Source organism: Gossypium hirsutum, chromosome A08 (genome assembly GCF_007990345.1).
Source record: "Gossypium hirsutum isolate 1008001.06 chromosome A08, Gossypium_hirsutum_v2.1, whole genome shotgun sequence".
Taxonomy (NCBI): domain Eukaryota; kingdom Viridiplantae; phylum Streptophyta; class Magnoliopsida; order Malvales; family Malvaceae; genus Gossypium; species Gossypium hirsutum.
Window position 1 is genome coordinate 4,287,706 of NC_053431.1, and position 16,516 is coordinate 4,304,221.

The following is a 16,516-nucleotide window of genomic DNA, read 5'->3' on the forward strand; positions in this document are numbered from 1 at the left end:
GTACAGTTACCGAAGGAGATTTTTTTATCACCTATGATTTTTTTTAAATAGTTGACCCAATTATAAGGTTTTTTTTTCCTCAAAATATGAATTTTTTAAAATTCATCAATCAATTAATTAAAATTATTTTTTTCCATTTTCTTGTTAGTTAAAATATTAGTATAATAATAAATTTAACTATTAATTTTTATATATTATATTAATTTAGCCTTAATTTTAAAAAATAATTTTCAAAATTTATAAATAATTTTAATTTAATTTTAATTTTAAAATTTTTAAAAATATAATAATAAATTTAAAAAATATATAAAAAAATATAATAGTTAAATTAAATTTTATATTAATAATTATATAAATATTAAATAAATAAATAAAACCCCTCCGATCCCTCCCTCCCCCCAATCACCAAGGGTATAGTTAGGGGTTAGGGGATGGCAACAGCCTGACTTACCCTAAAATAAAAAAAAAATTATTTAAAATCTCTAAAAATATTAAAATTTTAAATTAAAAAATAAAATTATACTTTTCACTCTCTTAAAAATAATAATTTTTTTAAATTAATCATTTTAAAATTATAAATATAAAATTATTAAAATAATAAAATTATATTTTTATTATCGTAAAAATTATAATTTAATTTTCAGTCTCTCCTATCCAATCAGCATTTAGAAAGTGTCCTTCTGTTACTTTTGGTTATGTCTAGAAACCTAGATTGAGAGTTTCTTTTTTATATATAAAGAAGAAAACAGCACCGGAATTTCACAGTTACCAAACGGTGCATATAGTCATGAAATACACTAAATTCCAGTGGCCGGCCGAAAGAAGTAGCGGCCAAAACATCAGCTACTGGATTTCCTTCTGAGTAGACATGTCTCACCTTCACCCTGCACTCTTGTTGCAGCAACTTCTTGATTTCTCTTACCAAAGCATTTAGTACAGCAACAACAGGATCACCTTTTATTAACTGTATAGCCATTGGGAGCATTTTATTGAAACCCCCCCCCCCCCAAAAAAAAAATGGAAGCTTTTTATTCTTAAAGATTTCCAAGTTGATTTTTACAAATTTAATCTTTGGATGAAAATATAAATTTATGTACGGATCCATCACGACTTAAATGGTGATTTGATGAGGAGAGGGGACCCCAGGGGGGGATTTTTTTATTTAATATTAATATAATTATTTTTATTAAATATTTATGTAAAATTTAAATTTAAATAGTTATATATTTTGATATAATTTTTTGAATTTTTTAGAAATTGGATCAAATTGAAATTATTTATAAATTTTAAGGATTTTTTATTTAAGACTAATTTGATATAATATGTAAAGTTGAGGGCTAAAATTATTATTATACTGACTTTTTAACGACTACGTCACCTTATTGTTTGTGCAATTAATAGAAATAGACAAATAATAATATTGATTAGTTGGGAGACTAATTTAGAAAAAAATTATAGTTAAGTAACCAAAAAAGAAACAAACTCATAATTAGATGACCTATGGTGTAGTTTACCCTAATATGTAATGACACGTTGGCAATTAGTTAACGCTAGGTATAAAAAATGTAAAAGATATATATATATCTACATTTATGCTATTAAACTATTGGTAAGTTTAAGTTTTGGTCACTCAATTTTTTAAAAATTATAAAATGGTCACAAAATTGTAGAAGAAAAAGGAAAGAAAAGATTTGGATTGGTGCAAGTGATAGGAATAAATAAGGCAATACAATAACGATTTTAACAGTCTAATAACTTAAATAAAATTTTTTAAATTATTTAATAACTATTTTTATAGATTTTTTAAATTAAATGACCAAAACCTAAAATTCCGCTTAGGTTTAGTTATTTTTCTTCATTAATAATTTACTACATTGAGACATTTATATAATAATTTACTATTTTTATATGTATGATATTATCTAGCTAACTTAAAATGGAACAGGCCAGCTTGGGCAATACTAGGTTGTATTTATGGCTTTGGGTTACCTTGGGCTTAACTTCGAGCCCTAATTTAGAGCCCCTCTTTTTACTTTTAGTATTATCGGTTGTTAAATTATAATTTGACTAATAATTATATAAAATAAAAAAATTATAATCGATTGAATTATCAATTTTTATCTTGATTTTTTTTTACTTTTATCAAATTTTTGTTGTATTTCTAATTATATATTATTGATGGAATCATTGGTTTTCAATTCAATGGATCTAGACCTAATCATAGACCAGATCACCTGGCTCGATCTGAATGTCTAGTAAGAGGATATAGATAAAAATATAAGTCCAAAAAATAAAGTTGAACAAAAAAATAAGCCCCATTTAGAAAATGAGTCAGGTTTAGTGTAAGTTTTTTTGGCTCGGACCCGATTCGAATTTGCAAAAAGAAAAAAAAATGATGTTGTATTGCTACTATTTTGTTATTATTATTTAAATATTGTATAACCCTTATTTTATTGTTAATTTTGTTACTATTTTAGAGGCATATGCTTGTTAAGTTACACCTATTTTAATGTTATTTAACTTTTATTTTTTATTTTTTAAAATATTTTAAATATGTAATTAATATATTATATTTTTCAATTTTTTATATATAAAAATAATATAATTTTTAATATCGGCAGGCTGGGCAGGACCTAAACTTAAAAGATGAACTTAAATTTTTGCTTTGACTTGATCCATTTAAATCCACTTTTATCTTGATTGAACTTGGAGCAAAAATTTAAATCCATTTCTCGAACTAGGCCGAACTCAAACTTAAAAAATGAACTTAAATTTTTGCATTGACGCTGTCTGGCCATGATTAGCTCCAAATGTATCTTATCCAACTATAGATTAGGTTCAAAGTTTAGATTGTGAAAAAAAAAAAAGCTTAATGATAAATTTGGCCATTAATATTTATATGTTTTGTCAAAATGGCCCTAATTGTATTTTTGAGCTTTTTTGGCCATCAACTTTTATTCTTTTTTTCAATCTGCTTTTTCTAACAGATGTAATAAATAAATAAATTCAAGGTTATAATTTTTATTTTCTTTTAAAATGTTTCAATCTTTCATACGTTTATTTACTGAGAAGTTTTTGTACTGAGTTAATTTTCTTTTAGATAATTACACCTATTTTCTTTAAATTAAGAGTTTTTTTTAAACATATTGTATTATTTATTTTATTATTTTTCACATGTAATTATCTTATTGAGTTATCTAAGTAATAAATTACATCTCATTACAAATATTACACATATGAAATTTCATATCATCCCCATTAACGTTTTTAACATTACTTTCATTAAATTTGTTAGAAAAAGCATATTGAAAAAAAGAACAAAGATTGGTGGCCAAAAAAAGGCTTAAAAATACAAATAGAGCCATTTTGACAGAACATGCAAACGTTAATAGACAAATTTGTCATTAAGCCTATATTTTAACCTAACAAAAATCATATTTTGGTTAAAATTTGCCATAAGTTGTTGTACTCTTTGAAAATTTAGAATTAAGTTCGTATACTTTCATTTTCAAGAATTTAGTGTCCTACTTTTCAGATTTCAAAATTCAAAATTCAAGTCCAATAGTTAATATTGTTAATTTTTTTGTTAAATTCAAGTTCATTACAATATTTTTTTAATTAGTTGGATATTAAGTGAGTTTTTTTTTATTTAAAAACAATTGTGTTAATAATTATACTTGAATTTTAAAATTTTAAAATTTTAAAAATAGAGGGATTAAATTTATAAAAATAAAAGTATAAAGATTAATTTCTTAAAATTTGAATAGAACTAAGGATTTATAGCATATTTTAACCTAACGTCTTTCACGTGATTTTGGCAAAATTATGAAGTATTCGCTGCCATAACTATCTGTATAAATCTCTGCAATTTTCATTCCCTTTCTTCCATAGGAGCAAAAGAAAAATAAAAACATGGCGAAAGCTCAAAGGCCTCATATAGCAATCTTACCGAGTCCAGGGATGGGTCACCTCATTCCACTCGTTGAGTTCGCCAAACGTCTCGTTCACCAACACAGTTTCACCGTCACCTTCGTCATCCCCACCGATGGTTCCCCTTCCAAAGCTCTAAAATCAACTCTCGATTCCCTTCCAACATTCATTGATTCCGTTTTCCTCCCGCCCGTCGACTTGAGCGATCTCCCTCCAGATTCGAAGATTGAAACGGGGATGATCTCTTTAACGGCTTTCATGTCGATGGTAGCCGGCGCGAAGCTCGTTGGATTGGTCGTCGATATGTTCGGGACCGACGCGTTCGATGTTGCTAATTAATGAATTCAACGTCCCATCGTATATATATTTCCCGTCGACGGCCATGATGTTGTTGTTTTTCCTTTACCTACAAGAACTCGACCGAACAGTTTCATGCGAGTACAAGGACATGGTCGAACCGGTGAGATTTCCCGGGTGTATATCGATTCACGGAAATGAATTACTCGACCCGACACAAGACCGGAAAAACGATGCGTATAAATGGCTTCTCCATCATGCAAACCGGTTTAGATCAGTTAAAGGGATAATGGTAAGCAGTTTCCCGGACTTGGAAAGTTGACCGATAAAGGCCTTGCAAGCGAAACAATCCGGTAAGCCACCGATTTACCCATTGGATCACTCATTAACGTTGATTCGAGTGAAAACCCGATCCATCAGGTTGCATCAAGTGGCTCGATATCCAACCGGTGGGTTCGGTTTTATTTGTCTCCTTTGGCAGCAGTGGGACCCTTTCACGTAACCAAGTAAGCGAGTTAGCAATGGGATTAGAAATGAGTAAGCAACGTTTTTTATGGGTCATTACGACTCCTAACGATACCATTGCTAATGCCACATATATCAATGTTGATACCCAAAAGGACGATGACCCATTTATGTTTTTGCCCAAAGGGTTCGTAGAAAGAACCAAAGAGCGTAGTCTAGTGGTGGGATCATGGGTACCACAGGCTCGAGTGTTGAACCATGGGTCCACTGGTGGGTTCTTGACCCATTGTGGGTGGAATCAGTTCTTGAAAGTGTGTGGTTAATGGGATATATACCTTTAATTGCATGGCCACTTTATGCTGAACAAAAGATGAATGCCTTGATGTTAAGTGAGGATGCTAAGGTTGCTTTGAGGCCTAAACCTAATAAAAATGGGTTGATATGTAGGGACGAGATTGCAAAAATTGTAAAATGTTTGATGGGAAGTGAAGAAGGGAAAAGTGTTCGAAATAGGATGCTGGAGTTGAAAGAAGCAGCTAAAAGAGTACTTTGTGAAAATGGGTCTTCTACCATAGCACTCTCTGAGGTGGCTGATAGCATTAACCATCCATTGTTATCTACAAGCTAGAAACCTTCTCTCTTTTTTTTCAAATATTCTTATTTTCCTTTTACCTTTCCATGTTTGATTACTACATTCATGTACATGATCTAAGGTTTAGATTTTAAGTTATGGTCACGAATGTATTTTTTATAAAGCTTACAACTGTGTTTTTTTCCCTAATTATATTAATAATTTCAATCCTAATCAATCAATACTCATTTGACAGCCATGTAACTAAAAGATAACATTATAATAAAGCTCAATTTAATAAAATAAATTTAAGAGTGTTTACAAATAAACCTAAATTTTCTTTTCCTTGAATATCTCACATTTTTTTATTCCGAACAACATAAATGCATTATACAACCCATCAGAACCCATCAAGCACATCAAAATTGAATTACATCATGAAGGATTGAAGCTCAATAATCATCCTACTCTCTAATTCTAATTGACTGCCTAGGTTCCAAGACATAGTAATGCTAAATTAAGACTGTAGTCTATTCAAAAGTTAATTTTACAAATGGCACATACGAACAGACAATTAAATAATAGCTAGATCCAATGTTAGGTTCAATTAAAGTTCAAGATCTTACCACGGTTGCCCTATCCCACCAAGTCGCCGTGCCAACTGAATATCCATCTTCACTGAGGGCAACAAAAGAAAATGAAATTAACTTTGCTCCTTTTGAAATGAAACTGGAATGAAGCCATTGTTAAAACAATGAACCTATAAAAGGAAATACTTCGCTCTTTGAAACCGAGAAATCATGTTTCTCAATGAGCATGAAACAATACAGTAACACTAAGAGGGATATAAACTTAGATCACACAAATGACAATCACTAAACAGTTCTCTTATGAATGTTTCCTATCTATTAACTTCCCCGTGCTATAAATGCAGAATAAACTTTACTCATCGTAAGCTATCCATAAACTTCTCCGTGTTCCCATTATTTTTGAGAGATTCAACATTAGAACAAACTCATAGGCCAAGAGGCAAGCTTTCAATACGCCCCACAGCATCAGTCAGCTTGCATGATCTCCCACCAAATACACGATAAGGAAAGTGTACCCTGAAATACCCTGAAATGTTACAATATTATTACGGCTACCTTTAGATTGCTACAACTATTAAAAACTTAGAAATACCCTGAAATGTAGAAATGTCCCCGATATAAACTAGTTCAAACAAAAACAACAGTTTCTCCATCCCTTAGTGTAACACGTTTTGCATGAATTGCAGAGAGCGTTGCATCTGCAAACAATTGAATCAAATAATCCTCTGCTGCCTACAAAACCATCCAAAGTTATATGCTTTTCGAAGTAGAAAGTAGCAAAAGTATTGACATCACAAATTGCATTGTTATTTCTTATTGTGAAATAAAATATAACTGAACAAACTACAGTTCTTCACAATCATACAGTTAATTATAGCAAGTGCAAATTTGCATACTCATATCATACTCAAATTCAAGTATTTTTGGACACTTATAAGTGCATAATGAACATATTATAACAGTGAATACATATGCAAGTTAATGTTGGCAATCTAACCTATGGCAGCATGGCAATATGGAGACTGGGAAGCATTATATATTCCAGATCAACCATATATCTGGAACCACATGCAAAAAAAATTAGCATGCACTTTGTAGTCTATGTGTCTATTTATTTTTTATGGCTTGTCATCTTCTTTATACATGAGAGAGTTATAAAATATTGACAATTGAATACATCTTAAAATATCATATACAAAAATATTTTTACCTTCTGTTAATAGACAATTTTCACGACATCTGTATTTATGCCCATTTTTGCAAAAGCAAGCAATAATCATTTATTTTGTTGATATTTTTCGAGTCATGGCTGCAGAGTACTCTATACAGATATACTAGAGTTGTTGACCTCAACTGAATGTATAAGTTATACCAAAATATATCAGTAGAAGAAGATACATGATAAGGTCTTTGTTGCTAGATTTGTACAGTAACAACATTCTTTCTACTATCCAAAGCATACAAAGCTTTGACATATCCTTTCATTTTATCCTCAGTTTCATGTGTTGGATGGACTGGTTTTAGACGTATCTTCAGCCACGTGCATTAACTATAATCATTTATCCATGTGAAAAATGGAATGCATCCGACTTCTATATTTCCAATAAGGTGGAAAACAACTTCGGTATTATATTAAACTTTGTTTACCATAGATGCCACATATAATTCAACATTCTTTCAGTTGTCTATGATACATCCATTAAACTTCGAAAAATTTAAATTATATTGAGCATGAACAACTTGATGTTGCTTCTATTTTAAATAACACAAAAATATTTAATTTCACAGAATTTTAGATTTTTTTTTGCAAAATGTTACAAAAAAAAATATATATATATATTGAGTTGTAATTTTTTACCATATTAACGACATGTGTTCTTCAACCTTCAAGTGATAAGTTTTCTCTTAAAAAATAAAATAAATCCAAATTTTAATAGAGTTGACATTTATTGAATAAAAAATACATTGAATTTTTTTTTTCAGTTTCAATTGTATTTCGAACAAAAATTTTCATTTACAAAACTATAACAACTTTAAAAATATTAATTTTATTAAACAATAAGTGCTAAACCTGTTTCGATTTGATAATATTTGATTCTTTTTAATAGTATATGAACTAAATTGATCTATTTAATAATATAGAGACTAATTTGATAGAAATATTCTCATAGTAATAATTCTTGTTATCTGAGCTGGAATTCAATTGATGAATATTGCTAACTCAATCAATAATATACAAATAAAAAAAAACACAATATAGATATTATGATATTAAACCAGGATATCAAATGATAATGATGAATTAAGATTTTATTTTTTATTATATTTTTCATCACAATTAAATTTCCAAATTTTAAAATGCAAAAACCCTCAATTGCACAAATTTCATCAAAGCTCAAACGACTATCCTATCTCTGGTTCTGTAGCAATTTCCATAATATTACCCAATCTTTGCCTTTTGCATTAGCTATTTCGTAACGCTTCCACCTTTGTTTTTTTCTTCAATTCGAGGGCACTTCCCAATTTCCAGGATTGCTGTAGTTTCTATTTAGGGTTTTTATTTTGATAATATCATCGCCCTATTATTTCCCATTTCTTTAACCCTCTAAGGCTTCCTTCCCCCTTTTTCTTCTTTTCAATTCCCAATTTTTTTTTAATTTTAGGGTTTCTTATCCAGGTTTTGTATATTTTCTCAGTCGTCTGGGAAAAGAAAGGGAAAGGCTTACATTTTTTTGATCAATTTACTTTGGGAATTTATTGGAAATAGCCCCTTCATTTTGCCAGTTTTTACTGCACTCGGCGTTTTAATTACTTCATAAACGTTAATACCATCTAGGGTTCTTACCTGACTAATTAAAAAAAAGAAGCCAAAGTAAAACTAATTTCGAAGTTTGATTTTCTGAAGAAATAATCATTGATTCACCAGAAAATCGTACATATTGAAAAACTATTCATTTTCTGCCCATTTTTTAAAATTGAAAATTGAAAATTTGTTTTTGGTTGCATTGTGGCGATTGACAGGGTTTTAGAAAGTTGTTTTTTTTTTTGGGGGGGGGGAAGGAAAAGTGGTTTAAGATTGCATGGGAGAGCATGAAGGGTGGACGGCGCAGCAGGCACCGAGCGGGCTATTGCCGAACGGTTTGTTACCCAATGAAGCCACCTCTATGATTAGGATACTTGACTCGGAACGATGGACGAAGGCTGAGGAAAGAACTGCTGAACTCATTGCCTGCATACAGCCCAATGCACCCTCGGAAGGTCGCCGTAATGCTGTTGCTGACTATGTTGAGCGCCTCATCGCCAAATGCTTCCCTTGTCAGGTTCTATAAAATGCAACTCCATGAGAATCCCTTTTTCTTTTAGAAATGCCATTATATGAAATTTGACATTTAGAAAAGTTTCTATGTTGTGGAAATGATTGAATGGATACGTTTGATTAAAAATGTTAAGGATGGATAAGGTACATTCATATCAAGGATACTTTGAGTAGAGAGATGAATGAACTATATGCAGTTTTAGCTTTTCTGGGATAGGGTATTGGGTCCATCAATTGGTTTTAATTTGGAGTTGCTTGCTTTCTATTGGCAGGTCTTTACTTTTGGGTCCGTGCCCCTCAAGACATATTTGCCAGATGGGGATATCGACTTAACAGCTTTCAGCAAGGATCAAAATTTGAAAGATTCTTGGGCTCATCTGGTTCGTGATATGCTGCAAAATGAAGAAAAGCACGAGAATGCTGAATTCCAAGTGAAAGAAGTTCAATACATTCAGGCTGAGGTAAGGTTTTAATGAGATGTCTTTTGTTCGTAATGTCTATGGGATCTTGGATTTGGTTTTCTCCTTAGGATCTCTTGTTTATTTCTGTCAAGGTTTTAGTATCTTTTTCTTTCTCAGATTTCTTCAATTAATTTGCACATTTGTTGACCCTTGCTACTCTTCTGGGATCTCCTTATTTCAGTGTTATTCTCCCTACACATTTTGAGCAATTTCTTGCATAGAAGTAGTTGTAGAATTCTTGAACACATTTTTGTCATCTTAAATTCTTAATAACTCAATTCATTTGGATATTATCTTTTCCTTCTTATGCACTTTCAGGTGAAGATAATAAAGTGCCTCGTAGAAAATATTGTGGTAGACATTTCATTTAATCAGCTTGGTGGATTATGTACTCTTTGTTTCCTTGAAGAGGTTAGGTGATGCAAAACCTGCCACTGCATGTCTGCAGGTTTATTTTTGGAATGATAGACCATTTAGGAATTTCTGTAAGCTTTAACCTAACTTAATGCCCATGTGTGCAGGTTGATCTTTTGATAAATCAGAACCATTTGTTCAAACGTAGTATCATATTGATAAAGGCATGGTGTTATTATGAGAGCCGTATACTGGGTGCTCATCATGGACTTATCTCAACCTACGCCCTGGAAACCTTAGTTCTTTACATATTCCATGTTTTCAATAATTCCTTTTCTGGACCACTCGAGGTGCATATTTTTTTTTACCTTTATATATATTTTATGTTTTTTTTTTTTTGCATTTGTCTGCATGTCTGTCTGATATCCTTTTCATGTGTAGGTCCTGTATCGTTTTCTTGAGTTCTTTAGCAAGTATGATTGGGAAAATTTTTGTGTTAGCCTCTGGGGTCCTGTCCCAATTCGTTCGCTGCCAGACATAACAGGTACTGCAATTTCTGGGGCATCTAATGCTAAGCTTTGGCCAAGAATCTTCTACTTACAGAATTTTGGCCTGTTTTGTAGTCTTAATTACATTGTTTTAAATACTATTTTGCAGCCGAACCTCCTCGAAGAGATGGTGGAGACTTGTTACTTAGCAAATATTTTCTTGACACTTGTAGTTCAAGATATGCTGTTTGCCAGGAAAACCAGGGCCAACCATTTGTTTCTAAATATTTCAATGTAATTGATCCTTTGCGTTTAAATAACAATCTTGGACGTAGTGTTAGTAAAGGTAGTTACATCTACAACTTTGTACTGATTATTCGTTGTATCTTTTTTTTATTTGTTTCTCTTGATTTTTGTGACTTTTGTTGTCTATCATTTGGCAATCTCTGTTTCCAACACTATGTTTCATGCTTTATTGGTTATAAGTTTCTATACCTGGCATAAATATTTGATAAATAAAATGTCCTTTTAACTGTCTTAATTCTGTATGGTCCTATAGAATTAACAACGAACTTTTAAGAGAGTCACGTGATAGAGAACTAATGAAAATAGTGAACTTAAGTTGGTGAAAAGCAAGGCGAGTAGACTTTTAATGGAGGGAAGGAAGTTGGTAGCAGACTATGTTACATGAACTCAGGAGTGAGTGTTGTATGTGAGCATGTGTTTGACACAAATGCACTCTTTTTTCAAAAAGATTTTTCATATATTCGGGGATTGTACCCTATACTCATGTCTGAATGTGTGTTAGACATAAGTGTCAGGCGCGGTAGTTTAGAAAAAAATGAAGAGTGCACGTAACATGGCTAGCAAACAGTAAGAATCTTAATTTTGTTTACTTTCTTACTGGAAACTCATATGATTAAGCATATCACGAATCCAAGGTGGATACCATAAATTCTACATGTACAACTATGTAAATCTTTTTGTTAGTTTTAATGCTTTCGAGACAGTTGAGTTGTCAATTTTGTGTGCTACTGATAGGTTTTGATGTGCATGATGTTAATTTTCTATTCTCCAGGTAATTTCTTTAGGATACGCAGTGCGTTTGCATTTGGAGCTAAAAAGTTGGCAAGACTACTTGATTGTCCCAAAGGGGACCTGTATTATGAAGTAAATCAATTCTTTATGAATACATGGGAAAGGCATGGCTGTGGCCAACGTCCTGATGCACCAAGGAATGATTTGTGGTCTTTGAGATTTTCAAATTCAGACCACACTCGTGGATCTAAGACTGTCAGAAACAATTCAAGCAGCAAGGGAAATCATATTTCCTCTGGGCATGAAACTCAAGCTGAAGAAGTTCAAGTATCTTGTGGTGTTCCCTCACATAATCATCCATCGGAAAGCACAATTAGTGATGTATCTACTGTTTTTCATAGCCAAAGGAGCTATGGCAGCATGAGCAACTCAAAGACCTCCGATCAGGTTAGACGGAATTGTAATTCCAATCAGAATGTTCATAATGATACAGGCCAGAGGAATTCTAAAGCGGAGAATTTGGTGACTGATGTTCAAGGAAGATATATTTTTGCAAGGACACGTTCGAGTCCTGAGCTTACTGAAACTTATGAGGAAGCTACTTCTCAAGGAAGGTGGAACAGAATGCAAGAGAGTGGGGAAAAAACACAGATTGGTTCGATGCGATCAGATACTAACAGGAGGAATAATATGGGATCTGTTATGGTGGCAAGCTATAACATTAAATCATGTGATGATCCTTCATCTACAAGGCAAACGTCAACCCGTCAAAGCATTGCTGCTGCTGTTGATCCAAACAGTCTTCGTAATGGTAATCAAGACGATTTAGGCTTGGGAACCACGGCTCAGGACTTCTCTTCGATTCCAGGTTCACAAGGAATGCATCAAGAAGAGCAGGATTTAGTGAACATGATCACATCTTCTACAACTCATGGCTTTAATGGTCAGGTTCCTGTTCCGCTAAATTTAGCTGCAGGTCACTTACCTTTTTCTCTCCAGTCTCTATCAACTGGCTACAATCAGAGAAATTTGGGAGGGATTGTTCCCGCTAATATTCAAATGTTTCCGCATGGATTGGTTTCTCCTCCTTTGGCCCATTATATTTCTGGCATTGAATTACCCTCAAATGCAGAGAATTCCATTGAGCCCAGTAGTGGTAATTTTGGTTCTTCAGAATTGAACCCAGGGGAAGTGGAACATGAGTTACATCATGAACACGACAGAGGCTCTGTTGGTGGTTTTTATCTTGATAATGGAAATTTTGAAATCCGTCCATCAGATGATAACCAACTTTCAACTTCAGCTGGCTATAAGGCTGGCAGCTCTGGACAGAAGTTTACAAAAGAAACTCGAGAGTCAAATAGGGAACATCATCTAGATGTTTGCCAATTTCAAGATAATAGAGCTAGTGATGTTTATTTTGATGAAAGAAATGCAAGTTCTATATCCATGCCTGCTTCGCATACTAATTCACTCAGAAGTAAAACCTCATCAGAAAGTTCTTGGGAAGGGTCTTCAGCAAGGGCCTCTAAGTCAGCTGGGGAGAAGCGAGGTAGGAAAACTGCTGCTTCTGTGCTTCACTTTGCTGCAAGTGGGAAAGGTAAGAGTGTATCTGAATGTTCCTCCCAGGCAGAGGACGATGGCAGAGATTGGAATCCACCATCAATAGGGGGCACTGAAATGGTGGAAAGAACTATTGGACCTCAGCCAGTTGGTTCTTTTCCTGTTCCAAAGCATCAAATGCCTGGTGAGGAAGCTCAAACAAGTGGACCAGATTCACCGTTACCTATTGCTCCATTCCTCTTAGGTCCAGATTCAGGCCAAAGAACAATGGATAATTCTGGAGTTCCTCCATTGGCCTTCACGATAACAGGGCCACCCGTTCCATTTTTGTTCTGTCCTGTGTACAACATTCCAGCAGAAACGGGAACTCCAGAAGCATCAACAAGCCATTTTAGTTGGGATGAAGGTTTGGATAACAATGATTCTGGTAAAATGCTTGAATCATCTGAGGGACTTGATCAATCTGAGGTGCTAAGTTCTATGAGAAAGGTTTCATCTCTTGACCCATCAGAGCATAAATCTGACATTCTTAACAGTGACATTGCTAGCCATTGGCAGAACTTGCTGTATGGACAGTTTTGCCAAAATTCACAATATCCTCCGAATTCGCTTTATCCTTCACCCGTCGTGGTGCCACCCATCTACTTACAAGGTCATTTCCCTTGGGATGGTCCTGGGAGACCTCTTTCTTACAACATGAATCTCTTTTCTCAACTTATGAATTATGGGCCTCATGTTCTTCCTGTTACTCCCCTCCAATCTGTTTCAAACAGACCTGCCACATTCCAAAGATATGTTGACGAAATGCCAAGATATCGCAGTGGTACCGGGACATACCTGCCAAACCCTGTAAGTGACTTATAACAATCTGTTATGAGCCTTTATTACTTTCAATATCTGCCTTTGGACTTGGCAAAGCTTGCAGGAATAAGGTTGGTTACACAGTCCTGTTTTTCCCATTCCCCATTAATTGGAGATGCACAGTAATAGGGGACAATAATTTGAAATGCAATTATATGTTGTTCATAAGACAATGCTACATTTGTCTGTTTCATCAGTTTTTGAAGTGATCTTAATATTGTTTAGCTCCCATTTTCGCATCAGTCTACCTTGAGAACTATAGCCTTCAATAATTTTGTATATGAACTTTTCTCCACTCCAGAAAGTTTCAATGAGAGAACGCCCTTCTGCAAATACAAGGAGAGGAAAGTATAATCCTGATAGAAATGACCACCATGGTGATAAAGAAGGGAACTCGAATGCCAATACAAAGTCACGAGCTGCTGGGCACAACCATGGTCGCAACCAAAATGATAAATCAAGGTTCACATTTGACCAATTTGCTGGTGAGAGCAGAGCTGAGAGGCCCTGGGGTTCACATAGACATGATTCATTTACTTCATACCAGTCTTGGAACGGAACAGTCCACTCAAACTCTTCACAAAGTAGCCCTGCCAGTATGCCATATGGCATGTACCCACTTGCAGCCATGAACCCCAATAGGGTGTCATCTAATGGACCTACCTTTCCGTCTGTGGTCATGCTGTATCCATTCGATCATAATTCCCCTACTGAACAGCTTGAATTTGGCTCTCTTGGACCATTTAGTTTCTCAGGCATGAATGAAGTATCACAGCCAAGTGATGGAAGTAGCTCCACTGGAGTATTTGATGAGCAAAGGTTTTATGCTACCTCTGCTCAACGGTCATCACCCGACCAGCCTTCCTCACCCACACCCACCACCAAAGGTATTTTGTCTTGTTTTTGTGAGATATAGTTTCTTTAGAAGACATAGCAAAAGCAGTCAGCTTGAAAACTACTCGGACTGCCTGTCTTGAATATTCTGATTGTTTTATGATGCTCTCATTTATTTCTTAACAGGGGACTTTGATATTATTGCCAGATCCATGTCCTAGAAGAATCGCAATTGAAAGATGAGGAATTCCCAAACCTTTGCTTTTCCATATGATGGAAGAAATGACGGTAGGAGTACCGATAATGAGAAAACCTCCATGTTACCAGGTTTCTGTTCTCATCTCAATCCTAAAACCAACAAGTGGATTTTCTGATTCAATGACTCCTAGTGAATTTCTCACAAGATGGTGTCATCCATGTTTCTTAGCTTTGTGCTTGTATGTACACTATGACTGAAAATCATTTTTGAAAGTGCTCAGTTTTTTCGAGGTTAAAACAAAGTAATGGTGAAAAAGGAATGCAGGATTCAGTAACAGAGGTTAGTGTTTAAATTTAGGGTTCTACACATTGTAACTGAACTAGATTCTCTTTAGATTTACAACTGAGTTCTATATATCATTTTATAAACCTCTAGTGATTAGGATGTTATTTCCCACATTGTAATAGGTTTTTCTTTTCTTTTTTGATTTTTTAGTTTCAGTCTAACTAGCTCTCACTTTTGTTGACTTTCTTGTTCAAACTTGAAAGTTACCAGTGTACTAATAACAATTCCATGTTAAAAGAACAGAATTGATAACAGAAAAAAAATAGAGGTGGTCATGTTTGTTGCATGGAATGTTGTGTTCTTGCCTTGTAATAATATCTTTGTTCAAATTTATTTTATTTTATTTAAATTTTTATAGGGTTTTTCATTCATAGCAAATATATTTGCTTAATTTCTCCCTAAACCCCTCTCATGCAATTAAACAAAAATTCAGAAAAGAAAAAGAGAACAATAATTGGAAAGGAACAATTTTGCAACCTCTATGCTACCGTCTTCCCTGTGTTATTATTTGTTTTAAGGTCTAATTCTGCTTTCGGTCCTTGTATTTTTTGTACATCTGAAATTTAGTTTCTCTACTTTTAATCTTAGGAATTTAATTTCTTTATTTTGATTTAATAATTAAAGTGTAATATACAATATAAATATAAAATGATACGAATACTGTATAAATATGCTTGTCATAAATATAGATTGATATGAACATAGATGAAGCTAGAAATTTATTTTAGGGTCAAAATTAAATTATAAATTTTTAAGAGATTTATTACAATTTATTATTCCATATTTTTAAAGGATTAAACTGGAAATTTGTCAACTTAGAGGGGTTGGAGTGTAATTTTACGACTTGGGTCACTTGATTCCCCGATTTTATCTCTGGATATGAATATAATATAAACATAAAAAATTTAGAAGTTCTGTTGTAAATGAATAGGAGTTGAAACAATGGATTGCAACAATCTTACTAGAATCGGACAGGATGGTTAGATTGGGAATTAGTTGAGGTATCAGTTCAAAAAAATTATTAGATTAATTAATTCGGGAATCAGTTAAATTAAATAAAGGATGAACTAACTTAACAAATTGGATTAATTGAATCAATTAAATTAACGAACCAGTGACTTAAACAATTCAACCACATGTTTATTTCTGAAAGCCTTAAATTACTATCGTTTATTTTTTAGTTTGTTTATTTTTGATTTATGAA

General features: G+C 33.3%; 1 protein-coding gene and 1 pseudogene across 2 annotated transcripts; both read left to right on the top strand.

Annotated features, from left to right (window-relative positions):
- The first annotated feature begins 3,912 nt into the window (after window positions 1-3,912).
- Window positions 3,913-5,423, top strand: LOC107930490 (hydroquinone glucosyltransferase-like; annotated as a pseudogene).
- A 2,778-nt stretch (window positions 5,424-8,201) lies between these two features.
- On the top strand, window positions 8,202-15,650 carry LOC107930512 (uncharacterized). 2 transcript variants are annotated; one of them, XM_016862182.2, is made up of 9 exons: window positions 8,202-9,173; window positions 9,442-9,630; window positions 9,949-10,041; window positions 10,152-10,334; window positions 10,426-10,528; window positions 10,642-10,818; window positions 11,551-13,922; window positions 14,236-14,821; window positions 14,977-15,650. In XM_016862182.2, the coding sequence occupies exons 1-9, from the start codon at window positions 8,934-8,936 to the stop codon at window positions 15,009-15,011; spliced, it is 3,978 nt and encodes a 1,325-aa protein (XP_016717671.2). In that variant the 5' UTR covers window positions 8,202-8,933; the 3' UTR covers window positions 15,012-15,650. The 2 variants fall into 2 exon arrangements, with proteins under 2 accessions (XP_016717671.2, XP_016717670.2); XM_016862181.2 differs by having other exon boundaries at window positions 8,203-9,173; window positions 14,955-15,650.
- The last annotated feature ends 866 nt before the right edge of the window (window positions 15,651-16,516 follow it).

What these genes read in the sequence shown, in the direction of transcription:
- LOC107930512 (XM_016862182.2), top strand. Translation starts at nt 8,934, where the DNA reads ATGGGAGAGCATGAAGGGTGGACGGCGCAGCAGGCACCGAGCGGGCTA. An exon ending in CCAAATGCTTCCCTTGTCAG is followed by an intron (nt 9,174 to 9,441) that starts GTTCTATAAAAT and finishes TTCTATTGGCAG; the next exon opens with GTCTTTACTTTTGGGTCCGT. An exon ending in TTCAATACATTCAGGCTGAG is followed by an intron (nt 9,631 to 9,948) that starts GTAAGGTTTTAA and finishes ATGCACTTTCAG; the next exon opens with GTGAAGATAATAAAGTGCCT.